At 40.0% G+C, this 15,775-nt stretch overlaps 1 protein-coding gene across 4 annotated transcripts in view; it reads left to right on the plus strand.

The window, feature by feature from the left end:
• Positions 1 to 4,817: 4,817 nt before the first annotated feature.
• The window catches only part of PDK3 (pyruvate dehydrogenase kinase 3), a 53,855-nt gene continuing 42,897 nt past the window's right edge, over positions 4,818 to 15,775 (plus strand). For all 4 annotated transcript variants that reach the window (XR_013923612.1, XM_080363995.1, XM_080363997.1 and 1 more), the window contains exon 1: positions 4,818 to 5,088. Coding sequence is in view for 3 of the 4 variants with exons in the window: in XM_080363995.1 (XP_080220121.1) it covers positions 4,983 to 5,088 (106 nt within the window). In the remaining variant the exon portion in view is untranslated. The remainder of the gene's footprint in view (positions 5,089 to 15,775) is intronic.

Raw genomic sequence — 15,775 nt, forward strand, 5'->3', positions numbered from 1 at the left:
AAAGGATCTAGTACAAAACCCAATGACGTATTTCTTACGTATATCTAGTGACTCTTCCTCAGCTGGTGTTCTTGCAAGCTGTTTCTCGAAGAGAAGATTAAATGTAAATCCTCGGAATAATTGTACTGACTGCTGGTTAGATTCAGGTTTGCACATTTTAGATGTGAGTTAGGATCTGGCTGTGGGGATTTTTGTTCATTTGAATGGTAAAAGAAGCACCAAGGCATAGTGTTAGAGGGAAGAGGTTGTTCTGGTATGGTTTTATGCCACCCAGTCTTAGCTCTAACTCATTTGTTCCCATGGTCCTTCTTATGGCACAGGTAGGACAAAATACCATGGCAAAATACTCCTCCTAGACAGTTCCCTTGTTTCTTTCTGACAACGGTTACTGAGCCTAGTCCTGTCTGTTAGTTTAAAATGAGAGATTCCACCTCACCGACATTTTTACTTGCCTGCTGGGAGAACAGCCTCCTGCCACAGGAGTGCTGGGTTCAGAACCCTGCTCATGTCTTTTGGGTTCTGGCGGGGCACTTGGACAACCACAAAGACTGGCTCCTGCCTGGAGTCCACGAATACTTGTCTTTCTTCCCCCAAAATGCATTTGAGAAAGGTCCAGATGTGAAAATCTGTTGGGGAAAGAAAGAGAGAGGAACACCCATGAAACAAAAGGAAAAAGCCTGGCTAATGGTGTAGCATTAAGTAAGAGTAGGTAAAAGTGAGTTTTCCTCACTGCCAAGAGGTGCGAGTAAACTCTTTCTTTGCATTTACTTTGTTATCTCAGTGGCAAGGATTTTCTCTCCTGTGTGCCTTCATTTCAAAATAGAATCACATATTTGTTTTTCCTTAAAGATGACATTTTATGGACTACTAAAGAATAACGTAGCTCTGTCCATTAATAATGGACACACAGACGGGGTAACCTGAGAGACAGCCGACATCACCACCACAGTGGCACCAGTTCTGCTTACTCTAAAGCAAATTACTGAGGATAGCTGTGTAATTGTAGGAGTCGTGGAGTATATATTCTAGAAAATTCTAACACATCTGAGCAAGCTAATTATAAACAGTTTGACAAGCCACAGGATTTTAATTAACAAAAGAGAGTAAAGGATTTCTTTAGTTTCCTAACTCTTAGATTTGCTGAAGGTATATTTTGAGAGTCCCTGATGAAAAGAAAGACTTTAGAAAGACTGCCGAACTTTGCTGGTCAACTAACTAGGATGAGGGTATGCAATAACTACCAGCTTTTGCTGGCAAAAAAACCCCAAACTTGGTAAAGAACCTTTGTTTTCTTGTGTAATAGACAAGAATGGCTGGAAATGCTGACTACAATAATAACAGAATCTAATACTATATGTACATTCTCAAATGTAATGACCATATTTAATTTAAACTCATGCCTTTGAGTGTTATCAGTCTTCTTCTTACCCATCGGAGTGCATAAATACTAGGAAAATATGAATTATTAAAAATAAAACCAGGTCTTTTTTGAAGTTTACAAAAGCTTCATTAAGAAACCTTATCCCTTTGTAACTCCATGTGTTCCCAATGGGGATTTACATGATCCACTACTTGAATCTACCCTTGAAAGCAAATAACAGCAGGTGGGAAAATACAGTGGTGTTATTGAGAAAAATTAATACTATGAACAAAAGAAATTCGTATGAAACTTCACACTACCCTATGCTAGTTTCTCCTGTTCTGTGCTGTTTTTTTCTGTCATCTTGTAAAATGTACTTTGGGACTGTAATTCTCAGTGTGAATTTATCCCAAATAACTGTTATTGGTTCCTGTTATTGTTAGTGTTTCAATTGTATTACACCCATTCTCAATGAGTGCTTCTGAACTTTAAGATATAGAGGTTACAATAACTTCAATGCAGGGGTTTTTTTGGTTAAAAAAATTACTATGGATTTCACAAAGTCAATGTGTCTAGAAAACACTAATAACTATGTTTTCTTGGTTTACAGTTTAACATTCCTTTTCCCCTCCTCTGACATCCATACAAAGAGGTTCATTATGCTGAATCCCCTGCAGCTATTTTATAGACCTACCAAGTGCTCTGCAGTGAAGAAAAACAAGCTTTGTTAAGGAGATTATGGCTCTGGTGTTTTTAACAATCCGAAATTTTCATTGTGAATAAATCTTAATTGGATGAAATATTAAATGCAAAAGCTTTGATTCCTGAAAACAGAAGTGCAGGTAACACAAAGGTCAGGAAAGAACAAGATCTGAAAATGTAACAGAAATGTGTCTTCTAAATTGTCCAGATGAAGTTTTGCTACAAATTTCTATAGGAGTGTATCTTTAATCATAACCAAGCGCTAAGAAAACTCAAACTTAGGATGACCTTTCTTTTCCAGTAACTTAATTTTCTGACTACTAGTCATAGAAGTGTTGCTTATTTATCCCTGTGGCTCCACTGAATTAACGTATAAAGGCTAGTCCCATACACAGAGCAGCAAAGGCTCTTCCACGTACACTCTGCCATTAGGGTATCCAACCCCCCTGTCCATTAGAGCCAAAACACAAAACTAGGGGAAGCCAGTTTTTAAAATACCAGCACTGAATTCAGTGGGAAAGCAGTCAGCATTTAGATTTTCTGAGAGTAGGAAACACCAAAAAGCTTTTGGTTATGTAAATATGCTCTACAACAGATCCCTTCTTTTAGGGAATCACTCTGCAGCAAAACCTGACACTGCTGCTTTTCCCTTTCAAAGTGTCTGTGGTTTGTGGGTCAGAAGCATTGATTTTATGCCAACTCCAATACAGAAAACTCAGAAAAATAATTAAGACAAGACTGGCTACTCAGATCAAATTACCCATCTCCTTTGTCACAGCGATGACCCAACAAGATCTAATCTGATGTGTAAGGGTGCTGTGAAGGCTGGAGCTGCCAGAGAGATCCCCAGGGGGGCACTGGCAGGGGCAGTGGGGCTGGGTGGTGCCCTTGGACCAGGACACCCTGATCATCTTGTGCTCAATGCAGGGTTCTGGCAATTGTCCATACCAAGAACCTACTTCACTTAACAGGTGCTGAGGTTTCCAGTTGCCTGCTCACCCAACACTTTTAAACTGAACGGGGACTAAGATGTTCTGGTTACTAAAGGACCACGTAAAACTGGGGCATCTTTGACCCCCAGCCTACTTCTGGTTATTCTGGTTTTGAATTTAACTGGGAAATATGAAAATAATAGCCTTGATAACAGGGAAATGCTAAGCACCCATGAAGCTCAGCAGTGTTAGGTGTGTTATCCATGTTATAATTAACTTTTGCTGAGAGGCAAATCCTTTCTTCCCAGCACACCAGTAGAGGCTCTTTATCACACAAATAAAAACAGAGGGAGGCACTTGCAGAACAAGCTGCAGGAAGCATGTCTGTGCCAGATGTGTGCTGAAATATGTAAAGGAGGCAGGGATGAGGTACAAGAATCCAAATGGTCCAAAAACCTGCTCTCAGCAAAACTCAGCTTATACTTAAAGTCTATTGATCCCAGTGACTTTTTCTATTTAGCATGGTTTATGCCACTAACTTCTCTTTATTTAGGTAGATTGTTTAAGAACTAGGTTTGCTCGGATTACTTAAAAACATGAAAGGTATATGAAATCAAATGGCTTAAATTTTTACAGTGTATCATCCTTTGAAGTTGCTAATTTCATCCTAATTTGGGGAAATATTGTTCTATCTTTAACACAAAATGATATTGTTTTCTGCCAGAGAATTCTGCAACTCATTTCAGAGTTATGCTATAGATAAATCAGGATCAAATCCTGAAGAGTATATAACAAAAGTTCTAAAACACGTTTCCTCGACTTCTAAAAAAGCTTCAGAATTACAGATGTTTTGTCAGCCTTGATTACATGGCATGCCTCTTCAAGATGGTCATTTCTATAACCTGCAATAGAAGTGATTTTAAAATGTTTTCCAGCTATTAGAAGTTATTTTGTACATCAGGTCAGGATTCCTCAATCTCAAAGTCTGTAAGGACAATCACAATAGGAAGGATGGAGAGAGACTCTCAGTAGAGTACCTGTTTCTTTTGTGAGTCAGTTATAAAATTGGAGTGATATTATCTTGTATGTGCTGAAGTTTATATTGAACTCATTGAAGAAAAAATAAAGGAATTTGTGATGGGTTACTTGTCATCAGATGCATTTGTTATAAATGTACCTAAACTGCATCGTAGCAAAGCAGGAGAAAATGAACAGTGGTTTCACTACGCGCTACATTTGAGCTCTCAAATACCGGGCTTCACTTTTGATTTTACCCATCAAAATTAATTTAAGTGCATTCTGATGACACTTGCCAGGCCCTGGGCATGAAATGTCTTCACAGGGAGTACAGGGTTTTAAGAGATTCAGTAGGGCCCCTTCCAGAGCAGGCCCCATGTCATGATATGGTGGAGTCTTCCACCTTGAAACCTTGTTCTCTCCACCACTTAAAACTCGCTTTGTTGCGTAAAATGAAAGCCCTTCTGCCGGCCTCGCGCCCTGGGACATCAACTCAACTGCAGCAGATCGATTCGGAACACGCTATCAACGCCTGCGGCTGAACGAACGTCACACGGCAGAAACGGGCTGTGCCGAGGGGACTCTGGGACACCGTTTGGGGACAAATCCCCAGCCCACCCCGCCACCCGCCGAGAGCCCGCTGTCCCCGCGCCGGCCGCCCCCCGCGGCGACACGCCTGCGCCTCAGGGCGTCGCGGCCGTTCGGAAACGCTGGCGGACGCACACGACGTCGCGGCGTCGTTCCAGCCGCACCGCGCGGCGCGGGCAGTGGAGGGGCGGATCCCTCCGCTGGCCCCTCCCGCCGGGCCGGGCTGCAGAGGGAGACGGGCGCCGCCGGGCCGGGCTGGTAGCTCTCTCCCTCCCTCCCTCCCCTGGCATGAGCGCGGGTGCCTCCCCCGCTGCGCCCCCAGCGCCTTAGTGCCGCTGCCGGGGAGGGGAGAGCAGCGGAGAAGGAGCCGGGCGGGCCGCGCCATGCGGCTGTGCGGGGCGCTGCTGAAGAGCCCCATCCCCAAGCAGATCGAGTACTACTCCCGCTTCTCTCCTTCGCCCCTCTCCATCAAGCAGTTCCTCGACTTCGGTGAGTGACGGGGCCGCGGGAGCGGGGTGGGGGTGGCGGTCACCCCGGCTCCCCCGCCGCGCAGGAGCGGTGGCGGAGGCTGGCTGCCTAGGCCTCGGCTCCGAGCCGAGCATCTGCACGGTGGGGCCTGCCCCTGTGTGCGGCCTGGGGAGCCCGGGGGGCGCCGTGCCGGCGGCCGGGCCGTGCGCGCTGCTGCGGGGAGGGGGAGGGCGGCCTGGCCGCGGCTCCCCTGCGCTGGGAGGCCCCGCAGGCTGGTGGAGGCCGTCGTGTGCCGGCTGCGTGCCAGGCGGGGCCCTGCGGCGACTAGTGCGTGGTCGGCGGCAGCCGGCGGTAACCAGCGCCGCTGCGCTGCCGGGCCGCCCCGGCCTCCGGAGGCGAGGTGCCGGGCTCTCCTCGCGTTGTTCCTAGACTGCAAGCTCCGTGGGGAAGTGGGTCCAAATAAGAGTTTCGGACTGTGAAATTTGTGAGCTTAGCGACTGAGGGAGGGAGTAAGTTACTGGTCTTGAATGTGAAGTTTCTAATGTGCCATGCAGAGGTTGGCTTAGTTAAACCTCAGGTGTGAACTCTAGTAGTACTTGTGTAGGAGTCCCGTTATGGAAAATTCATGCACTTTAGAAAGTGTTGTTGATGAATAAATAGCACTTTTCAGGAGCACTGGACTGAAACCCAGAAATTACTTCCGTTCCTATTAGAAAACTGACATTTTGGTCTAGATAACAATACACTTCTTATATCAGTATCAGAGCTCCTGTCCTCTGACACAGCAGTTGTTTGGATTTTATTATCCTTTCAATGTTGCTGGTAAATATAAAGGCTGTGTATAACACAGTCAAGCTTAATAGAGTGTTCCTTCATTCTAGTATTACACTAAAGGTAGAAGAAGAAAAATGACCCAGTCGTGTTAAGCCAGAAGGTGATTAAAAGTGGAAACAGTTGCAGATTTGTGGCAGTGGTATTAGTGAAAGAATGCTACAAACACAAAGAGCTTGTGACCGTATCTCAGTGAGACAGGGTTTTCTACCATTTTGAAAAAACATTACACCTTATCCCATGTGACATTAAAATGAGAACCTAACTAGAACCCATGCTTTTCTTCCATGGTTGCTGCTCACATGAGTCTGTTCTCACTTCCCCAGCCTTTCCTTTGCTGCTGTGGTTCCCCTGCTCTGGTAGTTGTGCTCCTTACGCTATGTCTTTCTGTACTGACAAGAGCAATGGCTTAAAACTTAATCTGTCTTTATTTTAGGCCTGGCAATAAACAAATAATTTCACCATTGTTTGAAAGTTGAGTTTGTAAATTTTTGCTGGGGAGGTATTAGTGTTCATGAGGCTTTTCATTCGTGACTAGAGAGGTGTGAAGATTTCAGCCTTTAGTTGTTGTTCAGGCAGATCTTTACTTTTTGGTAAGGATTTCTACTCTTCTGCATTGTCCATGCATTACTGATTACTTTTGGACATCTCCTGTGAGTCAGACTTTTAGTAATGCTTTTTATTAACCTTGTAGTATCTGTATTATTTTATGGCTTGAAAAGCATCTAATGTTTCTCAAGGAAGGAGTACTCTTATGGTTTTAAGCATGGTTTACGTTAGTGGAAATGGAAGAACGGTATGTTACAGCCTGGCCAGCCCTGTGCTTTGGATGTTCTCCAGTATGTTGTGACTGTATGTGTCTATGGAATCTTGTGTGCGTGCAGGCTATGTATTTAAGTGTGTTCGTATCTTAAGTCTGACAGAAAACTGTGTAGTCCTTGACACTTAAAACCTTGGAAGAAAAAATGCCTACAGTTTAGGCTTTGAAGATCACCAACAGTATCTAAGATTAGAGGTCTTATGTTGCATCAGTCTTGTTAAAACTAGCAGCTTGATCTTAATAAGTCTTGTGGGCCACTTATTATCTCCACTTACTACTTTTGCTTCACTGCCTCTGTTTTCTTAGAAAACCTTGAGTAGGAAGATTCCTGCAATTTAATCAAGTAGATTAAAAACAATGTAGTTACTTGTGTGATCCTAGGTGTTGATGGCTTTGGGTAATTTCAAGTTCTGTTGGAGACTTCAGAGGCCTAGAGGAGAAATTTGCAACAAAACATGTTGGTGCAAGAATTTTACCACTGGATGCGTGGTAGGCCTGGACAATAAACATTTTATCAGGGAGCTATGTTACTTATACCTGAATTACTGAAAAAATAATTTGCTGGTGGCACAGGACACAAGTATTGAAGAGACAGAATGTGCTAAGCATAAGAAGTGCGATACTAAAGGTACAGTTCAGTTGTGTTTACCTAGCCTGAATGTTTGATGAGAAGATGCCACTTTGTAATTGGCTTGCAGAGGCTGTCTAATGTCTCACTTAAAAAGAAGTGACACTTCTGTTGAGCTATGTAAATGTAGTGCTTGTGTTACAAAAACAGGACTAAATTTTTGACAAATGTTAGGGAAGAATAAGCCCAAAGGAAATGACAGTCTGTGATTTTGTTGTCTGATGTGTGTTTGTTGTACATATATATATGTGTGTGTGTGTGTAAAGGAGGAATTTGCATTAACTGTAATTCAAATTTATTGGAGAAAGGTGTGGGTTTTTTTTTTTAATTTCTGACAATAGTGAAACTAGAATATTGTCTTTATGTTGTCTTTATTTATATTGATTTTATTGGTTTAGACTAAACTGACTTCTAAATTTTGCGAAATCCTGACAAGAACAGGGAGGGAAACTATATTTCTTGTGGGCTGAAGAGTCTCTTTAGACACAGTGATGGCAATGTATACTGACATACAGCTTACACTTTTTAAAATTACTGAATAACAGTGTGGGTTGTGTGGGATACAGTTGTGTGCATAGTGGGGCTGTAGAGTCTCTATTCCTTTCCAATTATCTAAATTATTGATGTTTACTTTGAAACTTTCTTAGGTAATGTAATTCAGTTAATTAAACCACTATAAAAGACAATTTGGCGGTTTAAGCCAACTCAGTAGTCCTAAAAACCTGTGAAACAAAACAGAAAGCAATACTGGAAGCAGTGATTCTCTGTTGGCTTTTATAGCTGAGGCCTATTTGTGTCTACATACCATATTCTGTTGTATGTGATTTATTATACTTTATGTTGAGCTTGCAACTATCTTTGTAACTGCCACAACTGTGTAAGAGGTTACTGTGTCATGGGCTTGGGGCCTCTGTGTCGCAAAGTATGAGTACTCAGATTGTCTGTGCTGTTTGTACATTCTTCTTGAATACTGTTCATTCAATTGCTTTCTTACAAAGTGCAGGTCCCAAGATTCTTGTGCAATCTCATTCCTTTGCAAAAGAATGACCTTCCCAAAGTGTGTTTTAATATAAATAAGTTTTGACCTTGTTTAATGTTAGAATGTCATTCTAGGTATATCCAGGCCTCCATAATTATTCTGGTCTGGAAAAGAAACCAAAACCAACTGACTGGATTCAGCTGTGGAAGTTATTTTGGTAGATTTCCAAGTGTGGGCATTCCTAAATGACCCAGTCTACTATAATTACTAAAATGTCTTTTCTGAAATAAACTTGTAAGTAGAGGTATAGTTTAACATTGAGGTACAAGAATCTTTGTACACTTTTGGGCCTAGACTGTTTGGGGGAAAAAATGCCTCTACTGGAGATCCATCTTTTGTGTCAGCTTTGATACAGCATCTCAATTTAGATTTGCTTCAGCTGTGTAAGGTGGGCCTTAGAGGATGACAGGTTAATCCAAAATACCCAATAATCTTCATTGTCAGCCACATAGATAGGTAACTCATCAGTCATGTATGCCTGGGGAAAGTAAATAACCCATCAGTCAGACAGGTCTGCTTAAGTAAAGTAGAGTTTCTACGTCTGGGAGTATCCTAGCATTTAAAAAAAGACACACAGGAGATTTGAACTCATTCTGCCTGTGCTACAGGCTGGGTTGATAAGGGCAAAACCCTTACAGCCATGCTAATGCCTGAGCTAGTGAGCTCCATGCAACTATTAATACTTGTTTTGGGTCATGTTGGGGTACCTCAGTTGACAGTAAAGATATTTATGAATGTTTCATGAAAGGAATTGTTCTACTAAAAAGGTTACATATAAAATAATTAAGCACAAATAAAGACGTGTGAAATATGCATTGTGTAATGCTTTGATCATGCAAGAAAAGAGTCATTTGAAGTTGTGCTAGTGCTATATTGTGAATGTATGCCAGTATATTATACTCATCTAACACTTGCATTACTACTTTTCAGCTGATGAAGCGCCTAAGGCTTTTGTGCGTCTGAGGTTGGTTTCGTCTAAAACATGTGCCATGTGCTTTTGCAGCTTGTTTACTTCTAAAGCTATCTTGGCCAGTTGTACTTAGCTATATTCTAGCCTTCTCTGTTTTAAGTCTTAAACAAAATGTGGATTAATTTTGTACCAATAGGGTTAAACTTTGCTTTTGGTTAGCTCTTCGCGTATGTAGGTAAAACTTAACAAAATGGCACCCTTCCTTGTTTGTCATATGTTAGCATTCATGTACCATATAGTTACTAATAAGTTTGGACGAAAAAGTTGTACATATACCTAAGATAGAAGACAGTGGATCATAGTCAATTCTTGTTGTGGAATGTGGCTTGGTAGATCCTAGTTTTGTAGGTTATAATAAAAATATCTGTGGCAACTGCTACAGCTGCTGGCATTGAAAAATATCACAAAGGTTGTAATTTAGTAATTTTACTGTACTGTGAACAGCTGAGCATGCAGCAGATAATTACAGTGAGTGCATCCAGTTTGGAAATCTTGTGTCATGGGGCATATCTGAAGGAAAACATGAGCAATGGATTTGCCCCATTTTTAAATGTAATTTTTAGTATGAAATTGTTTAATCTATGTTGTACCTATGAAGCTTATCTATCTTGGGGAAATTTGTCGACCTCTTCCAAAACTGATGTAAAGAATAAACGAGGTATTGGCATTGCTGTCAGTTGTATGTGCAGTATTAGATCAGGTTTCTGCAAGAGTGTGCACACTGCATGTTGTCTTGTTGGCAGCAGGCATGTATCAGGGCTGGAACTGAAAACCTGGCATTGAAAAGGTAGCTAGCAGACACAAATTGAACAATAAGATGTAGGGGTAGGTAAGCAGAGATTGAAAGCAGCCTTACGTTTCTAAACATGATTATTAGTCTTCTGATGGAAGATGACTGTTAGAAGATTTTATTTTTTAATATGAAAAGATATTAGAAGTTATGTTTGTTTTTAATGCGGTGTTGGTGGAGAGACTGTATCAAAGACATTCACAAAGTTTAGGGCTAAAAGATACTACTAAATAATTACCTCCCATTTATTGCCTGCAGCTGGGTTTTTTTCTGCTGCTATCTGTGCATTGACCTTAAAGCCTTATGTTTCATTTAAATGCATCTTCAAAAAAAGTTTCCTCTTAACATGGATGTTAACTATTGGTATTCTATCCACTGAATTGGATTAGGAAGATGAATACTAGTCAAACATTACTGTCTCTTATTTTCACCTGACTGGCTTCAGCTTTCAACTAGCAATTTTGTTGTAGCTTTCATTGGTAGGCTGGGATCCTTTGGTGCCTGGAATTTTTGCATTATGAGGTATTTGTACATTGTGGTGGAGTAATTTGTATCGATTTGGTAAAGGTAAACACATTTGTTAAATGAGTTATTTCAAGCCTTAAGGAAAAAAACCATGAAATTATTTTGTTTGGCTTTTCCAGGATTTTCAATATTATTCTTCAAATATATCTGTTAGAGCTTTAAATAGAATCCAAATATGAGTTTTGCCTAACACTGGAATAGAATAATTTTACTGCTGTTTTGTTTTTACCTTGCAAGGCTAGGTTCTTGTCACCGTGAGAGCTGGATGTGCAAGCTGGATTGTGTGTCTGCTTTTGGTCTTGAATTATTTGGGGGTTATTGCTATTCTGTATTCAGTCCTTCATTCTCTAGATCTGAGCATGGATAAAGTTTGCATTTCCTAATATTAAAAAGGGTTTTGTTTGAATGGGCTGTAGCACAGCAAGTAGCTGGAAGACTTTCTTAGATGTAACTTATTTATAACTTGTTACTATTTACAACTCTGCCAGTCTCTGGCAGGCCGTGATATTCCAATGCTATATATAATCCAGAAGGTTTTTATAGGGCCTAATATTGATTGTTGTGAAGGTCTGGAAGAGTCATTGTGGTTAGATAACTTTGTTTAGTAGCCACTATTGAACTGTGATATGATAGTACTCACACACACACACACAACTACCTTTATATCATATCAGATAATGGTGCATTTCATTTACAGAATTATCTGTATCAGTCACTTTTGGAGATTGTTTCAGGAATTAAATGTGCTTGTTTGATACTCACCTTTTTCTTTTTTTAAAAAAGGTTTGTTTTCAAATTTTGTGTTACTAGTGCAGTTCTGCAAACATCTCAAGAAAAACTTTAGCTTTCGTTTAGTTTTTTAACTATTTTGATTATGTGATAAAGGAACACTTCATTTCTATGAGTAATTGAGACTTCAGAGATTCTGAATTCAATATTTTAGTGTAGTTATATTACAAATTCCATAAATTGCTGGGGATGATTGACCTAAGGCAGTAGATTATTTATTTATTTATTTATTTATTTATTTATTTTCTTTTTGGCTCTTACAATGCCTAGACATTGGAAATTCTGCCTTCAGTGATTTGACTGGCTACTTCTTGTCTGTAAGCACAGACAGTCTGCAAGTGAACATCCTCCAACTGATGGAGTTGATTGTGCTTTGCTTCCCTAAATAACAGAAAAAATTGTAGTCTGAATTCTTGTTGTCTTTGGACCGTCCAAAGGTACCGTTGCAATCCTCTGCCTTCAGGTACTCAGAAAAAGGAGATCATGTTATGCTGTGTACGTACATGTGTGGACACTCCTACATTTTCTTGCTGAAGCCCATATGGCATTGAAACAGATGGTCAGATGGTCTTTTGGTAAAAGAAAGAGGACAAGAACACCTAATCTGCACAAAGCAGTAAACAGTGATAGTTGGTGTGGGTGTTTTTGTTTGTTTTTTTAGCAAGTAACAGAAGTGATAGAGAATACAGCTTGACAGAAATGGAGGGCTTGGCAAAACTGCTTTCTGGAAGGACAAAAAGGTAGGATTTATAGTTCTTGAAGATCTAAGAATGTTTTGGACACCTTTTTCTTCCAGAAACTGGTAGAAATTATTGAAGTGCCTGCTTTAGTCTAGATTTGAACTGATGAGGAGGTGCTTGAAAATCTAAGACATAATTAAATTTTGATGAAAATGGTAATGAATTGATAGCATTCCTTCCCCTCAGGAATGGAAGAAATGACAGGTAGTGATTTAAAAGTAGTGTAACATTTACAGGCTAAGGAAATAGATAGGCAGGGTCTCTCCTAAGATATAAGGATTTTAAGATGATCTGTAAGTTTCTGGAGAAACTCTGATGCAGGCAAAAATAAGAGAGTGGTAGAGCAGTGGTAGGAATTCCAGAAATACTGTTTGTTAAAAAGGAATAATGGGAAAAATGGAAGCAAGGACCTGTATTTCAGGTTCAGGTACAAATAACAGCTAAGGTGAAAAGTCAGGGGATAGAAAAGCAGAGACAAAGGTGCGAAGATAATTTATAGTAATTGGGGAGAATGCTGAAGCACACTGTTTACTTGATTAAAATAAGTACATAATGATAAAGACTGTTGAATTCATCTTTGCTTTGATCTTCAGAAAAAGATAAATAGTTCCCAGAAACTTATAGGGAATCCCAACTCTCACTGGTCTCAAATACAAATTTTAGATAAGCTGAAATACGTCTAGATCCTCTTAGTTTAGTGGGTGCCAGCAGAACTAAGCCAATATTGTTTTGTGAGTAGCTGACCAATTTCTTCTGCAAATGTGAACGGCCTGTTGCAGCACAGCTATTGCTTATGGGCTTCGTGGAAATAACTGATGGTAATGGCCCCAGGGCTGTGGAAGTGGGAAAAATATGCCATTTGACTGTTAAAGGAAGAGGAGGACATTAGAGTAAGTCAGGTTGACTGAAGTAGCTGAGAAAATGGTAGAGCTAAGAATGAAGTAATGCATAGGTAAGCACCAAGAGATAATAGGGTGGTAAAGAAACAATAAATTGTGTTGAGGCACTTGGATTTCCAGGTTAATTTGATGTTTGCTAATACAGTAGCAGTAGATACTGTACTGGCTTTTTGTCAAGTTTTGGCACAGTTTGTGTGAAATTGGTAATTTAAAACAGACAAACACCACCAAGGAAAAAAAAAAAGGAATAACTTTGAGATTGCTACATAATAGATGTCCAGCATTCTAGTGGGTTGACCCTGTCCAGCAGCTGAGCACCCACACAGGTACTTTTTCCCCTCCTTCCACTCCCTGCTGGCATGGGGGTGAGAGAAAAGGGAGGGCATAAGCGAGATGACTCATGGGTCAAGATAAAGACAGTTTAATAAGGAAGGAAAGAGGAAGAGAAACCAGTGATGGAAAGGCAGTCACTTGCCGCCTCCCACAGGCAGAGCGATGCCCAGCCAGTCATGGTGGTCACGGCTGTCGTGGGAGACCGAGTGTGTGTGTGTATATAAAAACTGGCACATTAGTTTGTACTCAGTGTAAAATGAGTAGTGGAGTATTATAAATACTTTAACTGACTTAACTCCTTAAAATAGTGCATGTGCAAATTTTAGTTGATATTTTTCAGCATCAGGTTTAAGACTCTGTAAATAGAGAAAGAGGTAAAGTTAAGAAGTTACCATATGACTTTTTGATAGAAAATAATTTACATTTTAATGGCTGCTTCTTTGATTTGGTCCTTGTTTATTGTTTTTTTTAAATATTTTGTAGGCTGAACAAATACATTTGAACCTTGGCAAGTAGCAGTGGCATAGAGGAATCCTCTAATCCTTTTTGCAATGTGGTTTGTTAGTCATCAAAAGCATTTTGTAACAAGATGTTTAAGAGTGTAATACATTTCACCTCACTGAGTCTGAAGGGGAAACTGGACCATGTGGTACTGACAGTATTTTTATGTAATTTGTATTACCTGTTTGAGGTTTTGCTCATAAACATTAATTTTATATTTACCGGAGATTTGGAATATGTTTCCCTTTGCCACATTGACAGAGACTAAAGGATAAAGCAGAGATTTGTACTTGGCTGGAACAATTAGTGGCAATTACAGAAGTTTTCCATAAAGGTCAGCAAGGAAGTTGTCAAAGCTGTGAGAGCTAGGGAAAGTGTTTAAAAAATCAGAATATTTAGTTATAACCTTCAATATGAAATAGAACTTCACCTTTTATGAGAGGAAAAGGTAATAATAAAGTCAGAGGGGCAAAATTCAGTCTTTTCTGGTCAGTTTACTGTAACAGAATCTGATCAGAGAGCAACAAACAGGTTTCTTTGGCTTGCTGTTTTAAGCCTCATCTACATTTAGAAGAAAAAAGTTAACTTTGGTTTAAAATCTTGAGTCTGACCAGAACAAAACACTAGATGTCTTTTGTCCAGGATCTCCTGTTTGAAAGCCATAGAGCCCTTTTGCCATGTGGGCCAGGACTGATGTGCTGCACAGCGTGCACACCCCTTTCCTGCTCTTGGACTTTTCCCTGCTTGGGTCTTAGGAGTGTTTGTAGAAAAGGAGCTGGTGGAGGCTATTATTTTATTTTTTTTTATTTTTATTTTTTTTAGAGGCTGCTTGTGCTTGGTTGGGGAGGGAGTCTTTGGGTTGGGCTTGAATAGTTCTAGGATCAGGAACCTGATCTGGGCCATGGTTTCTCTCAAGAGCATTTTGGCTCTTTGCCTGTCGTGTGCTATGGGGAGTGCCTGTGATACGAGCAAGACAAAGCTTAGCTGCTATAAAATGATTCATCTGACTTTCAACCTACTCAAATTCCCTAGGGAAAGATGACCTTGGGCCTATGTCTAAAAAATAATACAGACTGTGGGTAATTGCTTGAGTGCCTCTGCATTAAACTTTATTGATCCTTTTTATTACTGTGCTTTCTTGGCAAATTCTTTAAAATACTCAGAAAGTTATTTCATTATTAATAGAACTGAGTGGTAGGCAGTTGAACATTTTTTTTAGGGCGGGGAAGCTTATTCTAAAAATTTATGCTCTTATTTTAAGTTGGGTTATTCTATATAATACATGGCACTGTTTTACAGCTTTCACAAGTGAATATATGATAACCCATTGCTCTTGAGAGAGAGACATGTACATTCCCTTGAGTATTTTCTGTGACAGGAAGGCTGTGGCTTTAAGAGTTAAAATTAATTATGGCAGTTTGACTAAGACTTCGATAGATCTGCAGTGTTGTGTGCATCTGTTAATTCCTTCTGTTTATCTGTTCCAGTTCAGTAGTAAGTTCAGCTGCTTTCCAGCACAGTTTCATTTGGAGGACCATTTACTTGAAACAGGTTTACTGCAGTTCACAAATTATATATCATTCTTATTATATTAGTATGCAGCTAATGTAATAATAAATGTAATTATTTCATCCATGTTGAGCTGTCCAGTTGTGGTAATGACAGCTATCTGACATATTGTCCTTAACCTGCATTTACATGAAAATGTGAACTTTCTTTTGGCACCAGTGTTAATCACCTATATGGCCATAGTAATTAAGATGTGTAAGACATGAACAAGTTGACTCTTTCAGAGATTTTTGAAATAAGTATCTATTTTTCTGTATACAAATTGTAATTGTTC

The sequence above is a fragment of the Nesoenas mayeri genome (genome assembly GCF_963082525.1).
Source record: "Nesoenas mayeri genome assembly, chromosome: 1".
NCBI lineage: Eukaryota > Metazoa > Chordata > Aves > Columbiformes > Columbidae > Nesoenas > Nesoenas mayeri.